This window comes from Trichosurus vulpecula, chromosome 7, assembly GCF_011100635.1.
Source record: "Trichosurus vulpecula isolate mTriVul1 chromosome 7, mTriVul1.pri, whole genome shotgun sequence".
Taxonomy (NCBI): Eukaryota; Metazoa; Chordata; class Mammalia; order Diprotodontia; family Phalangeridae; genus Trichosurus; species Trichosurus vulpecula.
In genome coordinates, this window is record NC_050579.1 from 121,048,642 (window position 1) to 121,065,315 (window position 16,674).

Consider the following 16,674-nt stretch of genomic DNA (forward strand, 5'->3'; position numbering starts at 1 on the left):
TGGATAGAAAAAAATTGTGTATTTCCCCCAATATAACTGGGCTCCTTTGTAATCTTATGTATTTTATTGTATGCATTTAAAAACAATATTCTGAGAAATGGGTCCATAGGTTTTACCAGACTGCCCAAAGGCTGCATATACAAAAATGTTCAAGAACTTCTGTACAAGATTATCAATTTCTAACATCCCTCCCACTTCTAACTTGTGGGCTTGTGATTCTATGACCCGGGCCATTTTCTTGCTTAAAAATACTAAAATGAAATTGTTATGTGATATTTTATCTTAAAATCATTTTCCAGCTAGCCGTCTCTTGGAGTCTTGCTTAGTGTGAATACTTAGCTGATGGACTTTCCAACATTGACTTTCTAGGTAGCCTGAAGAGTTTTTGCTTAAAATCTCACAGAACTGGAGTAGGTGTTTGATGCAAAGCTGTGTTCTTGGAACATTATTTACCGAGCTCCATTTTCACCTACATTTTTCTTTTACATCTATTTTCATTTTACTCTTTTGTTTTCATTAGCAATGTGCAAAGGAAACAACTAAGACTGAGCTCTTTACTGTTTTTTAGTGTTCCCCTGATGGCAATCTACATTACTACACAAAAGCTCAATATGCAAAGGGGGGATTGACCTGGGCCTGCATGAAAAGTGCTATTGGCTCTAATAGCATAAAGGACATGCAGGCCATGATCCTCTTTTTTGCTTTTTAAAATTTTTATTGATTTTTTTTGAATCACCTTCATTGTCCATATATCCGTCCCCAATCTGAGAGAGAGAGAGAGAGAGAGAGAGAGAGAGAGAGAGAGAGAGAGAGAGAGAGAGAGAGAGCCATTGTAACCAGGATTAAAAAGTTAAAAAGAGAGGGGGAAAAAGTACTTCAGCAAAGTTAGTCAACACATAAATTCAGTCTTATATATGTTCTACTTCCACTGTTCCCCAAGTCTTCAAATAAGAGATAGAGGTATATTCTATCTCTTTTTAATGATTATATGTTGACCATGGATTTATTGCTGCCACAGGTCAGTTTTGCTTTCCCACATGTTGCCCCAGTTGACTGAGATGAATGATAGAACTGGAAGATGTAGTTCTGGGTTGCTATCATAACACACCTGTTATGTTATTCTGGGGCACTATGACTATTTAGAACTCTTTGTGGCTGGAGGTTGGAACAGGTGGAGAGGTAATCCAAATACCACTGCTTCATTTATCTCTTAAGGGATGGGAGAATGTTGATGGTCTATATTCTCTTTTTTGCACCCTTTCTGCTAGTGGCAGGGAGTGTTAAGTCAGACAGGCCAGGAGAGTGCCTCTGCCTCCCCACTGTCATGAGTGGTCTAATAGCTGTTAGACCTAGTTAGAAATACAGCCACTTGGACTTATGCATTCCTGTGATTCTGTGACAGCTAAAGGGGTCACACATCCTTACTATATTTATAAAAATCAGAAACCCATAATTCTCTGTGATAGAAGTCATTACAATTATACTAAAAATCCTGCATATCAAAAATATTCCCTGACGTCTGATTATAAATCGACTCATTTCTTATTTACTTGTTTAGTAATTAGTAGTTTTCAGAGACACTTGCATTCTCCCCAGCCCTCCGAGAGGAGTTCGGAAGTTTGCTTTGCACCGAGATATCGGCTGTGGAAAGGCGGAGATTTCAACCTCCAATGCGGTGCCTTTAGTACGTGAGAGAGCCTATCGTATTTCACTCTAGTGCTTACTCTGTAATCCAAGCAATAGCCACGCAGCCTGTTTTATTGTTTGTGGAGTCCTTCTGTAGATCCCCAGCTTTTCATAGAGAGGAAGGAGGAAAAGGAGAGAGGACAAGTGGGAGGGTCGATGATTGAGTTGTATCGGTGTGAAGGAGCGGAACACTGATTTTTTTCCAGTAACCTGTTTGGGTGGGAGAAGTATTGCCTTTGAGGGAGATCGGCAAACTGGGACCCTAAGTTAAAACTGAGTCTTTATTCCCCAGGGCAAGGAGGAGTTACTTCCTTATGCAACAGCAGGCTGGATTTCAGTCCCTGTGGGAGAAAGATGCCTGGGAGAGGAATAAGATTACAGTCTTGGAGGCTAGGTGCACAAGGAACAAATGGGTGTGCTTTGGTGCTATACTGCACAAAGTCTTAAGTTTTTCTGAAACCAGGATCCTGCTTCATTTTGATTGTTTTTCTTTTCTTCTGTTATATTTGGCTGTGGACGAAACATCCCCGAGGAAAAGGACTTGGGAAGATTGTATCAACTTTGTGACCAAGTACCAAAGAAGTGTGACTAGTTCAAACACATTGTTGCTCTTTACTCCCTTTTCTGGATACCCCTTTCAGACTCTGCCTCCCACTCCCTCTCATTCTTTTAAAGGAATGGCCAGAAGTAACCCTTTTGGATTTTGCACTGAGTGTTACTAGCAGGAAGGTGAGGAGAGCACTTTGTTAAAGCACCAGGAGCAACTTTTTGAAGGAGAGCTTTTTGTTTAGGCTGATTTTTTGTGTACAGTAAACTCTGATGTAAAAGAAGATGAAAAAGGAGTGCGCTTCAGGTTCCTTCAGACTCAAGCCAAACTCAGGTTCTCTCTCACGTGCTGTAAGCTGGATCAATTTCTCCTCCTTGTCCAGGCAGACAAAGAGGTTGTTTCGGAGTGATGGAGAGCTCTCAATATGTGGGCAGCAGGTAGAAGATGATGATGAAAATTGGATCTACAGAACGCAGCACAGAAAAGGTGACCACTTTATTTTGGATTTGTTATTTAGAGTTCTTTTGTTTATGACAACAATTGGACTTTATAATTTTTATCTTAGGCATCTCTTAAGATGGTTTTCGGTGGCATTTCCTAGAAATGATTTTCTCCCAACAAGCTTGACCTCTTGTCATCCTAAGGAAAAAAATTGTCCCTCCCTCTTCATCTTTAGCTTTCCTCACCAAATCTACATTTGTGGAATATTAAATAGCACAGTACAACCACAATTTTATTTGAGACTTATAAGGATTGGCATTAGGAAGTAAAGCTTTTTCCTGGAATAATGCATTGTGAGAATTCACAGCAATCATATCTTACCTTGTACAATTATGGCGTCTTCCTTATAAGGAGATATCCAGTGAGTTATGTACAGTCTCATTAGTTCTTATTACAATCCTTCCAGATACAAATTAAACAGGTGATAGTATTTTGACTGAGAAAAATTAGCTGCAATGGTGGTAAAGGGACTTGACCTAAGGTCCCTTGGTTAGTAGGAAACTGGAATCAAGGGATTGGAATGGTACCTTTTCCTGGTACCAGTCTTGTGCTCTTTCTCCTGGATTAGACCATATGCTATCTACCTTAATGTGTAGAAAAAATAATAATCTTTTAGCTGCAAATGTGGAACATAATTCAATGTTAATAAAACATCCTCATTTCTTTTTTTGTTTAGAATTTCAAAGATTTCACTCAACTGTGGTTAAGGACTTTTTTGGTGGGGACTGAATGCCTAAGTTCTAAAATGGTCTCTCCTTTCTGTGTAAGCCTCTGCACGGTCTGGGAGCACTGTGTCACTCTGACAAAGGAGGCTAGTTCAGGCATTCCGCATGACTGTGTTCCCTTGCTTATTGCATTCTTTCCATGATGGCTTTCTCCCTTGTCAGGACCTTTCAGTAACCTGCGCTCTCATTCTCTTGGAGACACAAAATGAATAGATGTGAGGAAACAAACTTTGCTTCATTCATTTCTATATGTTTATGGCATTGGGGCTTGGGGGATGGGAACAGGAAGAGCTTCTTAAATTTAGCGTCTCAGTATAGTGAGACTGAACAGGTATGAAACTATTAGCCTATTTTCAATTAAACTGTGATCTTAATATTTAATAACACACATGAGGGACTAATTGCATCCTCTAAAGTTGTCAGTTTTGTTTCATACTTGGCTAGCCAACTGTGGTCAGTGGATGAGAGCTTAAAATTAAAAGCCTAATTCCAAAGTACTTTATAATAAAGGACAGACAATGGAATAACATTTGCATTTTTCATTCCTGACAAGAGCCAGGATGTGAATTTCTGCTTTTTCTGATTTAGGAATAAACCATAGTGGTTTCAGTAATGGTTGGGTTGTAACCTTTGTAGCAAAAATGTTAAATGGGTGTATGTAGCAGTGATGTGGAAGCAAGAAGATATAACTGGCAAAGTTTTGAATATTTTTCCCTCCAGAAAGTTGCTGTCAGTCTTTTCTTTTTAAAGTAGCTTTTGAGTTAATGATAAGAATTATTTAAAATTGTATTTTAGAATTTTTCTAAGAGTTTTGTTATGTGTTCAGGGAGAAAGAGATTCTGCCTTACTGGTATGTGTTCGTTTCATTTGGAATCAAACAAATACTGCACACTTGACTTATAAAACATAACGAAGTCATTGTAAAGAACCCAGGAAAGGGGAGGACTTGTTTGTGTAGTTGATCATCACTGTATAAAAGATTGCATCCTTTATCCCTTCTGCTAAGGAGTATAGTTAGTGAATGAAGAATAAAAAGAGTTGTTATTACAGTGCTTACATTTATGTGGCTTTTGGAAACCTTTAGGCATTATGAGGTGCAAGCATTCTTTGATTAGGAAATAGGTTTTCCTGAAAAGTTCACTCTAAGAACAAAATTCTTTGCATCTACTTCCATATTGAAAGTTCCTATTTAAAAAGTTCTGCTCCCAGCTCTGATTTTCTGTGTCTATGAAAGGTCTTGCAATTCTGTGTTCATTTGGAAACTATGGTTCTGATATTTGCTTATCCTTGCATAAAATGAAAAAAAATTAAGAAAAATTGTAGATGGGGTGTAGTTGGCATCAGTACTAAATGAAGGCAATTGTGAGCTCCTTGAGAGTAAGGATTGTCTTTTGTCTTTCCTTGTATCCCCAGCACTTAGCATAATGCCTGGCACATACTATTTGCTTAATAAATATTTATTGATTGACTAACTGATATACAGCCAGAGCTAATAATGTCCCGTAGGCATGTAGAGTTTTGGGATTGCAAGTAGGAAGTTGTTAAAGTAGTACCATCCAAAAGGAACATAGGTTCCTTCTCCTTTCTCTCATAGTGACCCCTCTGATGCTCATACACCGACATACCCTTTAATTTACATTTGTTTACTTTTGTTTGACTTACTTTAGATCCTGAAACTGACCAGAAAAAACCAGCTTTGTAGCTTCCTTGGTGTGTACATCATTACCTTATATGCTGTCTTCTTCATTGAGGTTCCCAGTATACTGAAAAGGGTGGGGGAAGAGGGGGGAGAAAGGGGGTCCTTCTTCCAGGCCTCTTGGCCTTTTCCCCTTTACCCAGAGACTGCTGCAGCTCCAGGTTTCTTGCCAAACCACAATTCTTCGTTCTCTCTGCTACTCATGGGCAGGAATAGTGTGGTTGGCATATTTGCCTTTCATTCTATGAATGCAAAAATTTAAGGTAAACAAAGAAATTCTTTATCAATAATCACTTATGACCCTCAAAGCTTTACAAAATGCTCATAGATTTAGACTTGGAGGGGGCTTCAAGAGGCCCTTTAGTCCATCCCCTCATTTTACAAAAGAGGAGACTAAGTCCCAGAGAGGTTAAGTGACTTGCCTGAGGTCACAGGTAGTGACCGGCAAAATGTGAACCCAAGCCATCTGACTCTATACTGATGTTCTTGTTTTTAAATTTTGATTTATATTCTATCTCTTTATAACAAAAGCATACTTTGGCAATAAAATTAATTTCCTCATGGCCATCTAATGAGGATAGGAAGAACACCAGCCTTGAGATAGAAAATGAAGGTCCCAGGCTTTGCTTAGTCACTTAACTGAAAAAAAATCACTGAAGCTCTCTGAGCCTCAGTTTAATTCTCTATAAAATGGGAATAATCATACTTTCATGACACATCTCATAGAGTTGTTTTAAAGAAAGAAATCTGTAAACTTTAAACTGCTATTAAAAATGTAAAATGTTATCATTTAATGCTTTTCTCATCTTTACTAGAGAGGGAAAGGATGGTAATCATATATATGTTTCAGATTAGATTTGAGATAATCTCTTTGTTGTTGTTGAGTTGTTTCAGTAGTGTCCAACTCTTTGTGACCCTGTTTGGGATTTTCTTGGCAAAGATATGGGTGTGGTTTGCCATTTCCTTCTCCAGCTCATTTTACAGATGAAGAGACTGAGGCAAAACAGGGTTAAGGAACCTGCCCAGGATCACATAGCTAGTAAGTGTCTAAGGCTAGATTTGAGCTCAAGAAGATGAGTCTTCCTGACTCCAGGCCTGGCATTCTATCCACTGTGCCACCTACTTGCCCAGATATAACTTCTAGTGCAATACTTTTTGTAAGTTGTTGCCCTTTTAACTTATATTTGTTCAGTTTTATTGATTTTCAGGTTCATGAGTTTAAGCAGAAGATACAAAATGCCATATACTCACTTAACATTTAACTACTAATGTTGGCTGTGTTAGTCACTACACCACCCCAAGTCTCTAGGTTTTCCTCTATTGTCATTTGTTATGATGTGATGGAAGAGAAAAACATGAATTTCGTAGCAGTAAATATCAGCCATCAGGTTCTTAAACTGATATGTTCCAGTGTGATAGCACATTATGTTACAACTGCGTTAGCAATAAAAGTCAAGGACGTGCATCAGTGTCTCTCTTCAGTATTAGGTTCAGTGTACCATGCAGTGTTTTATAAGGTGTCTGTGAAGGAAAGTGGAATTCATAATGTAGTAGGTGAGACAATGTGAAGCTTTCTATGTAGAGCTGGAGAATCTGGACTGAGACTGTTTATTCATTCCTTCATTCTTTTCCTCTTTCCTGCATTCAACAAATACTTCATTGAGTGCCTACTACATGCAGAAGATTTCATTAGTTTACAGAAGTACAGTCTATCAACACTGTACTTATAAACTTCCCTTACATAAAAAAAGCTCACTGCTCCCTAACCCTTATACATTGTGGAAAAATTTAGGGTTTTTAGAGGATTTTGAGTCCAGAAATAGAGGAAGAAATAAGCTGTAGAAAGCAAAGAGTTTTAGGAGTTGAGCATTGTGGGGCAAGGGCACACTTACAAAGAAAGTCAGCTCATTTCCTTAGTGTTTTGTTTTCCCTTCCATAATTACTACCTCCCAATCCACCCCTAAACCCACCTCATTATGGCATAAATGCACTTTTTTCTTAGTAACATTGCATGAAACTCTTCAGATTACAAATTCACTAGGAAAAGATTTAGCAATATGTCTATAACAAATTCTTTTATCCATCAGTGATGGTAGAACCACCACACTTGGATCTAACATCATGGTTCCCAGTGTGCTGCATTAGAAGTAGAAACAGTCCTAAGGAAAACAAGATAGAAAAGTAGCTGGGCTAAGGCTTAACATATACAGAGGAAGTTTGGCCTGGAGGTGACACAATTTGGAGGGTGTTGAGAAATCACTTGCCAAGATGTTTGAAATAGGAATCCAAAGATTTTGGGGAAAATGTCTATTAAAAAGATTGATTGAAAATGTATTAATGACTACTGAACTAAATGCCCATTTTAACAAATTTTAATGAGAACATTTTACATATGCATCGAGGGAATCCCTGGTGTAGGTATAAGAAAGCAATAGGAAGGTTATAATAAATGATACTCTATAGCAGTATGCATCTTTATAGTTATGATTAAAATTTGTAGAGAATTTAAGATTCTACTGCACTTGATGTTTATTTGTGATAAAAAAATAGATTTGGTAGAACAAAATTCCATCTTAGAGCATCTTCTTCAAAATAGTACCTACGATACATATACCATAATCAAGTCAAGTCAGCAAACATTTAACAAATGCTTGTTAAAATTACGCAAAATTCCTTCAAAGATGTAACTGAGATAACTGAACCATCATGGGGGCTTTTCTTCCCATTTCCACTCCCTCCTTGGGAGTCTACATGTGAAATGCTCACTTAGATTCTATTAAGGATGGGGAATAAACTTCCTATACACAAAGATCCTAAAAAAGAGACTTGCTTATTGATATAGTTATATATAAAATGTGTATGCACATAAATTTTATAGCATATAAGGAGGTAGATGACACCATGGATAGAATGCTGAACCTAGAGCCAGGAAGACCTGAGTTCAGATCCAGCTTCAAACCCTGGGCTTCTTATCTTCTTCCTTAGTTTCCTCATCTGTAAAATGGGTAAAATGATAAAAATAACACCTACCTCCTAGAGTTGCTATGAGGATAAAATGAGGTAACCTTTGTAAAATGCTTTCCAAACCTTAAAGTACTATATGAATACTAGTTATTGTTGTGGTAAACTATTGATTCATTTATATCCCCCAGACAAAGGAAGGATAGCACTTTAAGTTACAAAATTACGAGTAGCAGTAGGTGTTTAGAGAGGAGAAAGGCAATAAGAAATGGGAGATGGTTGCAGAAAGAGAACTAGGGGGATGACAAAAATAAATTTTTCCTTTTTCAAAACTGCACCTAGAGCTGATCTGTGCTCAGGAAATGAAGAGAACCCTTCTGCCCCCCATGTGTGTGTGCGTGCACACACACACACACACACACACACACACACACACACACACACACTAGGCTGTTACTATTATTGCTGTAATTCAGATTGTTGCAATATGTGCAATATGTCTTTGGTAACTTCAATAATTTACAATATTTCCATTCTAAATGAGTTCCAAACTCTCAAATTGTGAACTGTCTGTATAATGTTCAGTTCTTGTCCTCAAATAGCTTACATTTGTAAGGAGATAAGACAAAAAAGGAAAAATAAATAATAAAAGGCAGCATAAGATTGTATCAACTGAGAAGTATAGACAAGAATGTTTTGCAAATCAAAGACTTTACGCCTTAAACTAACTTTTTCTTAGGCAACATGAAATAGGAGAAAGAGGCAGTACTTGGGATTGGAACAGAAGAAAGAGTGCTGAATTTGGAATGGGAAGAATGAGATTCAAGTCCTTGGCTTGGTCCCTTACTCTCACTCTCTGTGTGATCCCAGAAGTTGCTTAAGCTGGATACTAATTTCCTATCTATAAAATGAGGGGGTTGAACTAAGTGACATAAAATCTTTTCCAGATCTAAATCTATGATTCTATGATCTTGGATTATTTTGTAATATTCTTCTGCCCCTTAACATTCAATTCAGGTGATATTTTATGGATCAGTTCTTTGTAACCAAGACTATATTAATTAATGCAGGAATGTAATATAAAAGAAACCCATAGAAAGGTAGCAGCCTTAATGTGTAAAATAAGACAATGGACCCAGAAGTCAGAAAACCTTCGATCATTCCTCTTCTCCATCACTTAATTAATTATTAAATTGTTAATAATAAAAAATTATTAAGTTGTGTGGCTCTCAGCAATTTCCTCAGTAATATAGGAAATCAAGAAAAGTCAAACCTGTAGTAAGTACGTGTGAAATAATTGTATGATTTTTACATTGATAGTATGTTTAAATAAACAATTGTCTTATTGCCCGTTTTCCTCCCTTACCTTCCAGTGCCCTGGAAAAAAAGCCTTTGATGTTTTGCTCTATTCTGAACATTTGCAAGGCATTTCACTTCTTACCCTCAGGTTTTTCATGTGAAAATAGGAATATTAATCCCTGCTCTGCCTATTTTATAGGATTGTTAGAATGAAATGCAATAATATACATGAAAATAACTTTTAATCGTGGTATGTAAATGTAAGCTATTATTATTTCCTAAATTTGCTTTCATCATTTTTTATCAAGTAAAAGAAAGTAGATATGATATTATTATAGCTTCTCTGATTTCTGAAAAGAGAAGTCATGTTTTGTCATATAACTAACTCCTCAGTTAATGGTTTAAAAGGTAGAGTTAGGTAAAATAACATGATAATTGAAATCCTGCCTTATTTGGGACAGATATTGTTTTTCTGGTCACAATCTTATGCAGGTACTCCTTTTCCACCAAACTTGGCTACAATGCTAATATGCCAAAATTGACCAATTTGAGTTGCAGCTTTTATTTTGCTTTTCTGCCTTATGGCAAAAATACCCTTGAGCTACGGAGGGGGCAAAAGTATAATGGCCAGAATGAGAAAGAGAAGAAAAGACTTAAGTAAAAAGAGTAATCCATAAATTGGATAATCAGTAGTTTGAGTAATTTAGAGGGGACTGTATCTGAAGACATTCTCCCAACTCTTTTCCAATACAGTAGTTATCAAAAAAATAGATCTATAATTTAGTTAGTAATGACTATATATGTCATGAATGGAGAAGTAAGGCATAGAAAAAAAGTATGCAGCAAGTTAAAAATTACATCCCCTTAAAGAGCCGTAATTTCTGGGAAAATCACTGCAAAATAAAACTTTTAAAAAGTAATTTAAAGCCATTGAGCACCACCAGGATATTATGATATTCCATTATTCAGACATAGAACATCACCAGAAGAATATGGATGTCAAAAACTTGGTCTATTGTTTTAGGCAGAAGCTTGTAGTTAATAGTGAACATTCATTAACTGCCTAATATGTGCCAGACACTGTGCCAAGTGCTCAGAATACAAACATGAAAAGAAAATATAGTCCCAGCTCTCAAGGAGTTATAGTCTAATGGGGGAAGACAACACAAAAAAGGATGCTGAAAAGCAGGGTCGGGAGTGAGAAGAGTAAGGAAAAGGGACATAGTGGAGAAGTCAGAGAATTCCTGAGTAGCATAGCTAAATTGGAAATAAGGAAATATTTTTCCTGAGCCCTCTCCTTAAATGGAAGTTTTGGAGTTCATGGTTCTACCCCCAACTAGAGGGGTAGAGTATAGTAAGAGGCTGATTTGGTCTTGCAGGTTGATGGAATGATGAGCTTCCTGGAGCATGGTAGAGAAATCAGAGGAACCCCAAAGTAATGCAACCAGGTGAGAAATGAGGAGATATTTGTCCTGAGCTCTCTCCTTAAATGGAAGCTTTTGGAATCATTCAGAGAAATTTTCAATATTTCAAAGGCAATCCAATCTACTGTTGTCCTGTTCAATTTTGGGCCCTGTTCATTGTTCATCTAATGTATGTCCAATTCTTAACTTCATCAGGAAGTAGGATCTAGTTTGATTTGATGAAGTAGGAAATAAAGAGTCATTGAAGGCTTTTGGCATGATGAATTTAGATCACTTGTTGGTGCCTTTACACACAGGTGCTCAATTTAGTATTTATTTTGTGACTGAATGAACACATTGACTTCCATTATAACTTTTGTGTAGTGTCTCTGATAAAACCGTAGGTACCCTTAAGGTAGAGTTTATTAATTATACCTCCTTTGTATATTTCACAGTGTCTTGTTGGAGCTTAATAAATAATGAATTAATAATGAAAGCAATGTTTAAGGAAGTAGTGCTGTGGGATGGATATGAGTTGTGGAGTGCCTAGAATCAGAGGAAAATGTGATAGTTTAGTTTAAAGCACAGTGGTCCTTGAGGCAATTCTACAGACATCTGAAGAAAAGCAATCTTGGAACCTAATGTATCCACATTATCTCTCTTTATGGGCTCACAGTTTTGCTCACTAACTACTATGGTCTTTTCTATTCCTGGCCTTTCTGTTTCAAGATAACATTTACAATGATCACTATTTGCCTGTGCGGATGTGGGCTTAAAAGACTCATGTATAATCAGTAGTGTCTTGCATATGTTTATATATAAGGAATGTACTTTGGTTTGAAGCTGCTATTTGGGGAGCCTGGAGCTGTTTGCAATAATTGCCTCTTTGACTTTTGGTTTGCTCCAAATTTTTACTTAACAAGAGTCATACAATTTTTCAACCAACTGCTTTTTTTTTTTAAGGCCCTACTATATGCTTTCACTAGAGTCCTATTCCTCTTCTTGATTGTGTTGTCCAAGTAAGGCTGGGTCTTGAAGGTTATACCAGAGGATCACATGGTCTGGCAGGTTCTATCAACCTGGAAAGACTCCAATTATAAGGCTAGCAATAGATTATATAGTTTGAGGGCTAGTCTAGCTAAATTTGGAGTATATCATTACCTGGTTGGTTGCAGAGTGCTAAATTTTTCTGGCATAGGAACTCTACAAGACAACATACTAAGGCACAAGAGAGGTTGTAGTCTGTTTTGATGGAAGGAGAGAAGGAACTATACTAAACCCTTTAGAAATATTACTTCCTTTTATTCTCGTAACAACCCTGTAAGGTAGATGCTGCTATTACCCCCATTTTACATTTGAGGAAACTGAGGCAAACAGGTGTGGCTATACACTCCTGTGGGTAGACTGCTCCCAGAAGAATCCAGATGGCAGTGTGGATAAAGTGCAGGGCCTGGAGTCAGAAAGACCTGAGTTCAAATTTGGTCTTTGGCATTCAATAGCTGTGTGACCCTGGGTCACCTGTAAAAATATAGATCCTTGAAATATTAAAATAAGAATTATGTGCCTAGTATTGTGCCAGAGATATCACATTCTGGATCTTAAACCAGAGAAAAATAAACCAGATACCATTTCTTCTGTTTTCTCTGACTCTATTGATCCTAATACTATCTTAAGCTTCTCCTGTCTTCTCAACTTTGTTCCTCAGTTCAGTATTCTATTACTGAGGTCTCCGAGAAGGATTCCTGCCTTTGCAAGACCAGATGTATACTTCTGGCTGCCCTCTAAGTAAGAACATTTCTGGTACTGAACTACTCCAGAGTCTTTAGCACTCATTCCTGGGCAGGATTGAGAGGAAAAGTACAGCATTGCTTTTAAAACCCTGTGATTCTTTGAAAATGCAATCTTTATCTTGATAGGTGAAATATAAATGAGAAGCAAAACTTGAGGTTTTGTTGTATGACCTTCGTTTCTTATTATCACCACATTTTACTAAGATTTTTGTTAACTTTGTAACTAGAAACTCTTCAGTTAAAGTAGATGCTGAGTAAGTGGTTTTGTTGGATTACAGTTTGAGATAAGATGGAATTTTCTACCCCCAGCTCAGGTCTGCCTTGCTTAACTTTTGATTAGATGGGGTTCTTTTTCAGAACACACAAAAGACAACTTGTGAAATGACCTTGGTGAGTGGTTATGCCTGCTGCTTGACTTGGCATGGTTGCTGAAATCATGTTGCCTGATATTTATTTACATGTCGTTCTCATCAATAGAAAAAGTAAATAGAGGGTTTTAAACTTGGAGTACTTTAAGAAGGACTTTGACTTCTACCCTGAAGAGTAAATTTGTAGCTGTGTTAATCAAAACTATTTTCTTAGAATTAAGTCATTACTTTTGCAGTTTTACCTCTCTAACTTTCTATGATTTTATTTATCTTTTTCTTGACATAGTGCTGTTTTTTCCTGTGTTTCCAGACCTTTCCAGTGACTCACCCCCTCAATAGTACACTCTTGTAACAAAGAAATATATTTAAGCAAAACAAATCATATCCCCCCCCCAAACACATGCATCATTCCATGTTTTGGGATTTTGCCAAGAAGTAGGACATATTTCATCATCAGTCCCCTGTGTTTGTGATTAGTCACTTCTGTTGAGTTCTAAAATTTTGTTTTCTTGGTTCTGCTTTGGTCTCTATCAGTTCTTGTAGACTTTCTCAAGTTTCTATGTATATTTTATATTTATCATTCCTTTCAGCACATTGATATTTTTGTTTGATTTCCCAATTTGTTCAGCTATTCCTTAAAGAAAACTAACTTTTCTTCCAGTTTTTAGAGAGATAGACTGTGAAAGAGGAAAAGAGAGGGGCGGAGGGAGGGAGGGATGAAGAGAAAGGGGAGACATTTATGAAGTACTTACTATGTCCTAGGCACTGTGCTGAGCCCTGGGATTATAATTACAAGGGAGCAATAAGTCTTTGCCTTCAAGGAGTTTACATTCAAATGTGTTATGACATATCTAGGGTTGCAGGACCATTGTGTGTCTAAAGCAGAACGTGAACATAGATTCTTATTCCAAGGCTGGCTTTCTAGCTGTTTGGTCATGATGCCTGTAATTTTAACAAATGAGTTACAAACCTAATTTCATTACATTCTTTCAGGTCTACAGAGCAGAATTAAGTTATAATTGTATATTTTGTTTACCTTGTTTATATTGCTGATAGACATTGGTTTGTGATTAGGCCAGTTATTCCTTTATTTGACCATGTATTTTTCTGTAAAATGTAAGCACGCTGAGAGCAAGAATTACTTTGTTTCTGTCTTTTATCCTCAGCTCAGTGCTTTGAAAAGAGTAAGCCCTTAATAAATGTTTGTCGATTTAAATTGCAAAAAATAAATAAATAAGATCCAGTTGCAATGAGGGCATTTTTTTTTTTTTGCAGACATTCGGGGGGGGGGGGTTGCTTTTCTAATGTTTTATAAATCTAGGTAGGCATGAAGTTTCTGCCCCAAGTATTCTTTAGATGTAAAATAGCCTTAAGGTTTAGCATTCTTTCTTTTGTTTCTTTCCTTTCCTTCTTTCTTTCCTTTCTTTCTTTCTTTCTTTCTTTCTTTCTTTCTCTCTTTCTCTCTTTCTTTCTCTTTGCTTAGTGCTTAGCACAAAGCCTGGTATCGATAAAGCTCTTAATAAATGTTTATTGACTGTCTGATGTGCCTAACACTATGCTATTATTACTGGAGATAGAAATATTAAAAGCAAGACAGTTCCTGAACTCAAAGAGCTTCCATTCTAGTAGGAGGAGACAGCATAAATAAGGGAGTGGTGGCCAGGGAAACAAGTTGGGGAGATTGGTGAATGGACAGATAGGTTAACCTGAGCTTTCCAGAGGCAGTGGTAATAGTTGATTTGCTTATTGCTGTCATAGCTATGCTCTGAAGGAGCTCAAAGCTGAGGAGCTTCACCCCTTCCTCTTTCTCTTTAGATGTTCAGGCCTTGCTTATTTATTTTTTGTTGCCGTTAGTTCTATAGCCTCTTCCAACTGGACTACATTCTTGAATAAATTGTTTCCTGAAGAAATTTGCTAATTTAATTTTAGATTTTATTATTGTAAAAATAACACTGAAATCCTGGGCATTGAGCCAACTGATCAGAGAATAATTTCTAGTTTCTTTTTTTGGTATCTGAGTTAATTGTGCTAATTTTAAAATATTTTACTATATCCATACTTTTTCTCTCACACAAAATAAAGTAATCTTGCAAAAAAGATAAAAGGTAGGAGACATGGGGTGGGCAAAATTGTTTTGCATTGTAATTGTGTGTGAATATTGTGACTTTTTTCCATGCCTGAGAAATTTAATTATCATTGGCCTCTTGTATGTCCCCTAGTACCATCCTTAATCAGTCTTTTCTTCCATATACCAGATGGCTTTCCTCTACTAGAAGAAGGGAAGAACTGTGAAACTATGCCAAATGTAATGCTGTCCTCTTGATATTGGGGATAGGAAAGCCTTAAAGGCCAGGAATACTATACTAAGATATGATATAGGACAGCTATTGAACTTAGAGTAAATCATCATTTCTGAATTTCTGCTCCTACTATTCCATGTTTTTTATATATGCTGTGGGCATGTATGTAAGGCATTCATTCTATATAAGAAATTTTTTCTGGGACTTCCTTCTCCAGCCTCTATAAACCTTACTGAGGTATATCTATGTGTTAGGAACATTGCTTGAAAATTGGCAAGCATGATTTAATGATTACCAATTTAAACCTTGCTTCCCCTGCTGGAAGGCAGCATAGGCAAACCTACTAATGTACTTTGGCTGATTAGTTGCACCTGCTGTCCATCCCCAGTGGGGGACCATATGATCACATTGTCTGACCTATTTGCATTTTCTTCCTGTAGGTTTCTCTTCCTAAATACCTACTGACTCCCTGTACCCTACGGAGGAAAATTTATCTTTGAACATTTTGTCCACTTGGTTTTACTTTAGGAGTATTGTGCCCTGGCACAGCAATACTAGAAAGTCTGTTATTATATTGGAAGAAGAAGAGATCCTCAGAAATGGTTACTTTGCTAATCCTATGATCTTATTGGTGTTGCGACTTCTTACAGTGGCACCATTGAGTTGATATTTGACTTAGGATCATAGATATAGAACTAGAAGTGACTTTGGAGGTCATCTTATCTAATGTTCTCTTTTTACAAATGGGGAAACTGAGGACTAGAGTGCTTAAGTAATTTGTCCAAGCTCATGCAGGTAGTAATCAGCAGAGCCAGGGATTTGAGAATCCAGCCAAATTCTGACTAAAGCACTAGCATTCTTTTCCACTGTACTATGTGCAGTTCTTGTCCATGTCTGTATTAGAAGGAATTTCATTGTCTCTTTTAATATTTTTTCTTTTTGTGGATACTAGTGTACCTTGCAGGCTCTCTGATCTTATTCTCATCACATGACTAAGTTGTAGTCATGTACGTCCATAATGATGCCCTACTACCCCCCCAGTCACCTTGTATCTGCTTTGCACATATGTATATATGTGTGTATGTATATATGTATGTGTATATATATGTATGTATGTAAAACTTCCCCTATGCTAAATTATATAGTCTTCAAGGAGTGTTTGTGTGTAATTGTTACAGGTGTCCATTATGAAAGAAAGGAGACAGAGAGAGAGAGAGAGAGAGAGAGAGAGAGATGCTCACCAAGTTCATTTTTTCCCCCTGAAAAAATATGTTCAAGATATATAGAATAGAGGTTCTTTGGTCTTTTCATTTCTTATTGCCCAGGTATGTTTTCCAACACTTCTCACTATCTTCCTGTGCATACCTTCATGTCAATATCTATAAGGATCAGGTATAT

At 37.0% G+C, this 16,674-nt stretch overlaps 1 protein-coding gene across 2 annotated transcripts in view; it reads left to right on the plus strand.

Annotated features, from left to right (window-relative positions):
- The first annotated feature begins 1,817 nt into the window (after positions 1-1,817).
- NHSL1 (NHS like 1) overlaps positions 1,818-16,674 on the plus strand; it is a 171,450-nt gene continuing 156,593 nt past the window's right edge. For both annotated transcript variants that reach the window (XM_036766479.1, XM_036766480.1), the window contains exon 1: positions 1,818-2,719. In XM_036766479.1, coding sequence (XP_036622374.1) covers positions 2,518-2,719 — 202 coding nt within the window. In that variant the 5' untranslated portion in view covers positions 1,818-2,517. The remainder of the gene's footprint in view (positions 2,720-16,674) is intronic.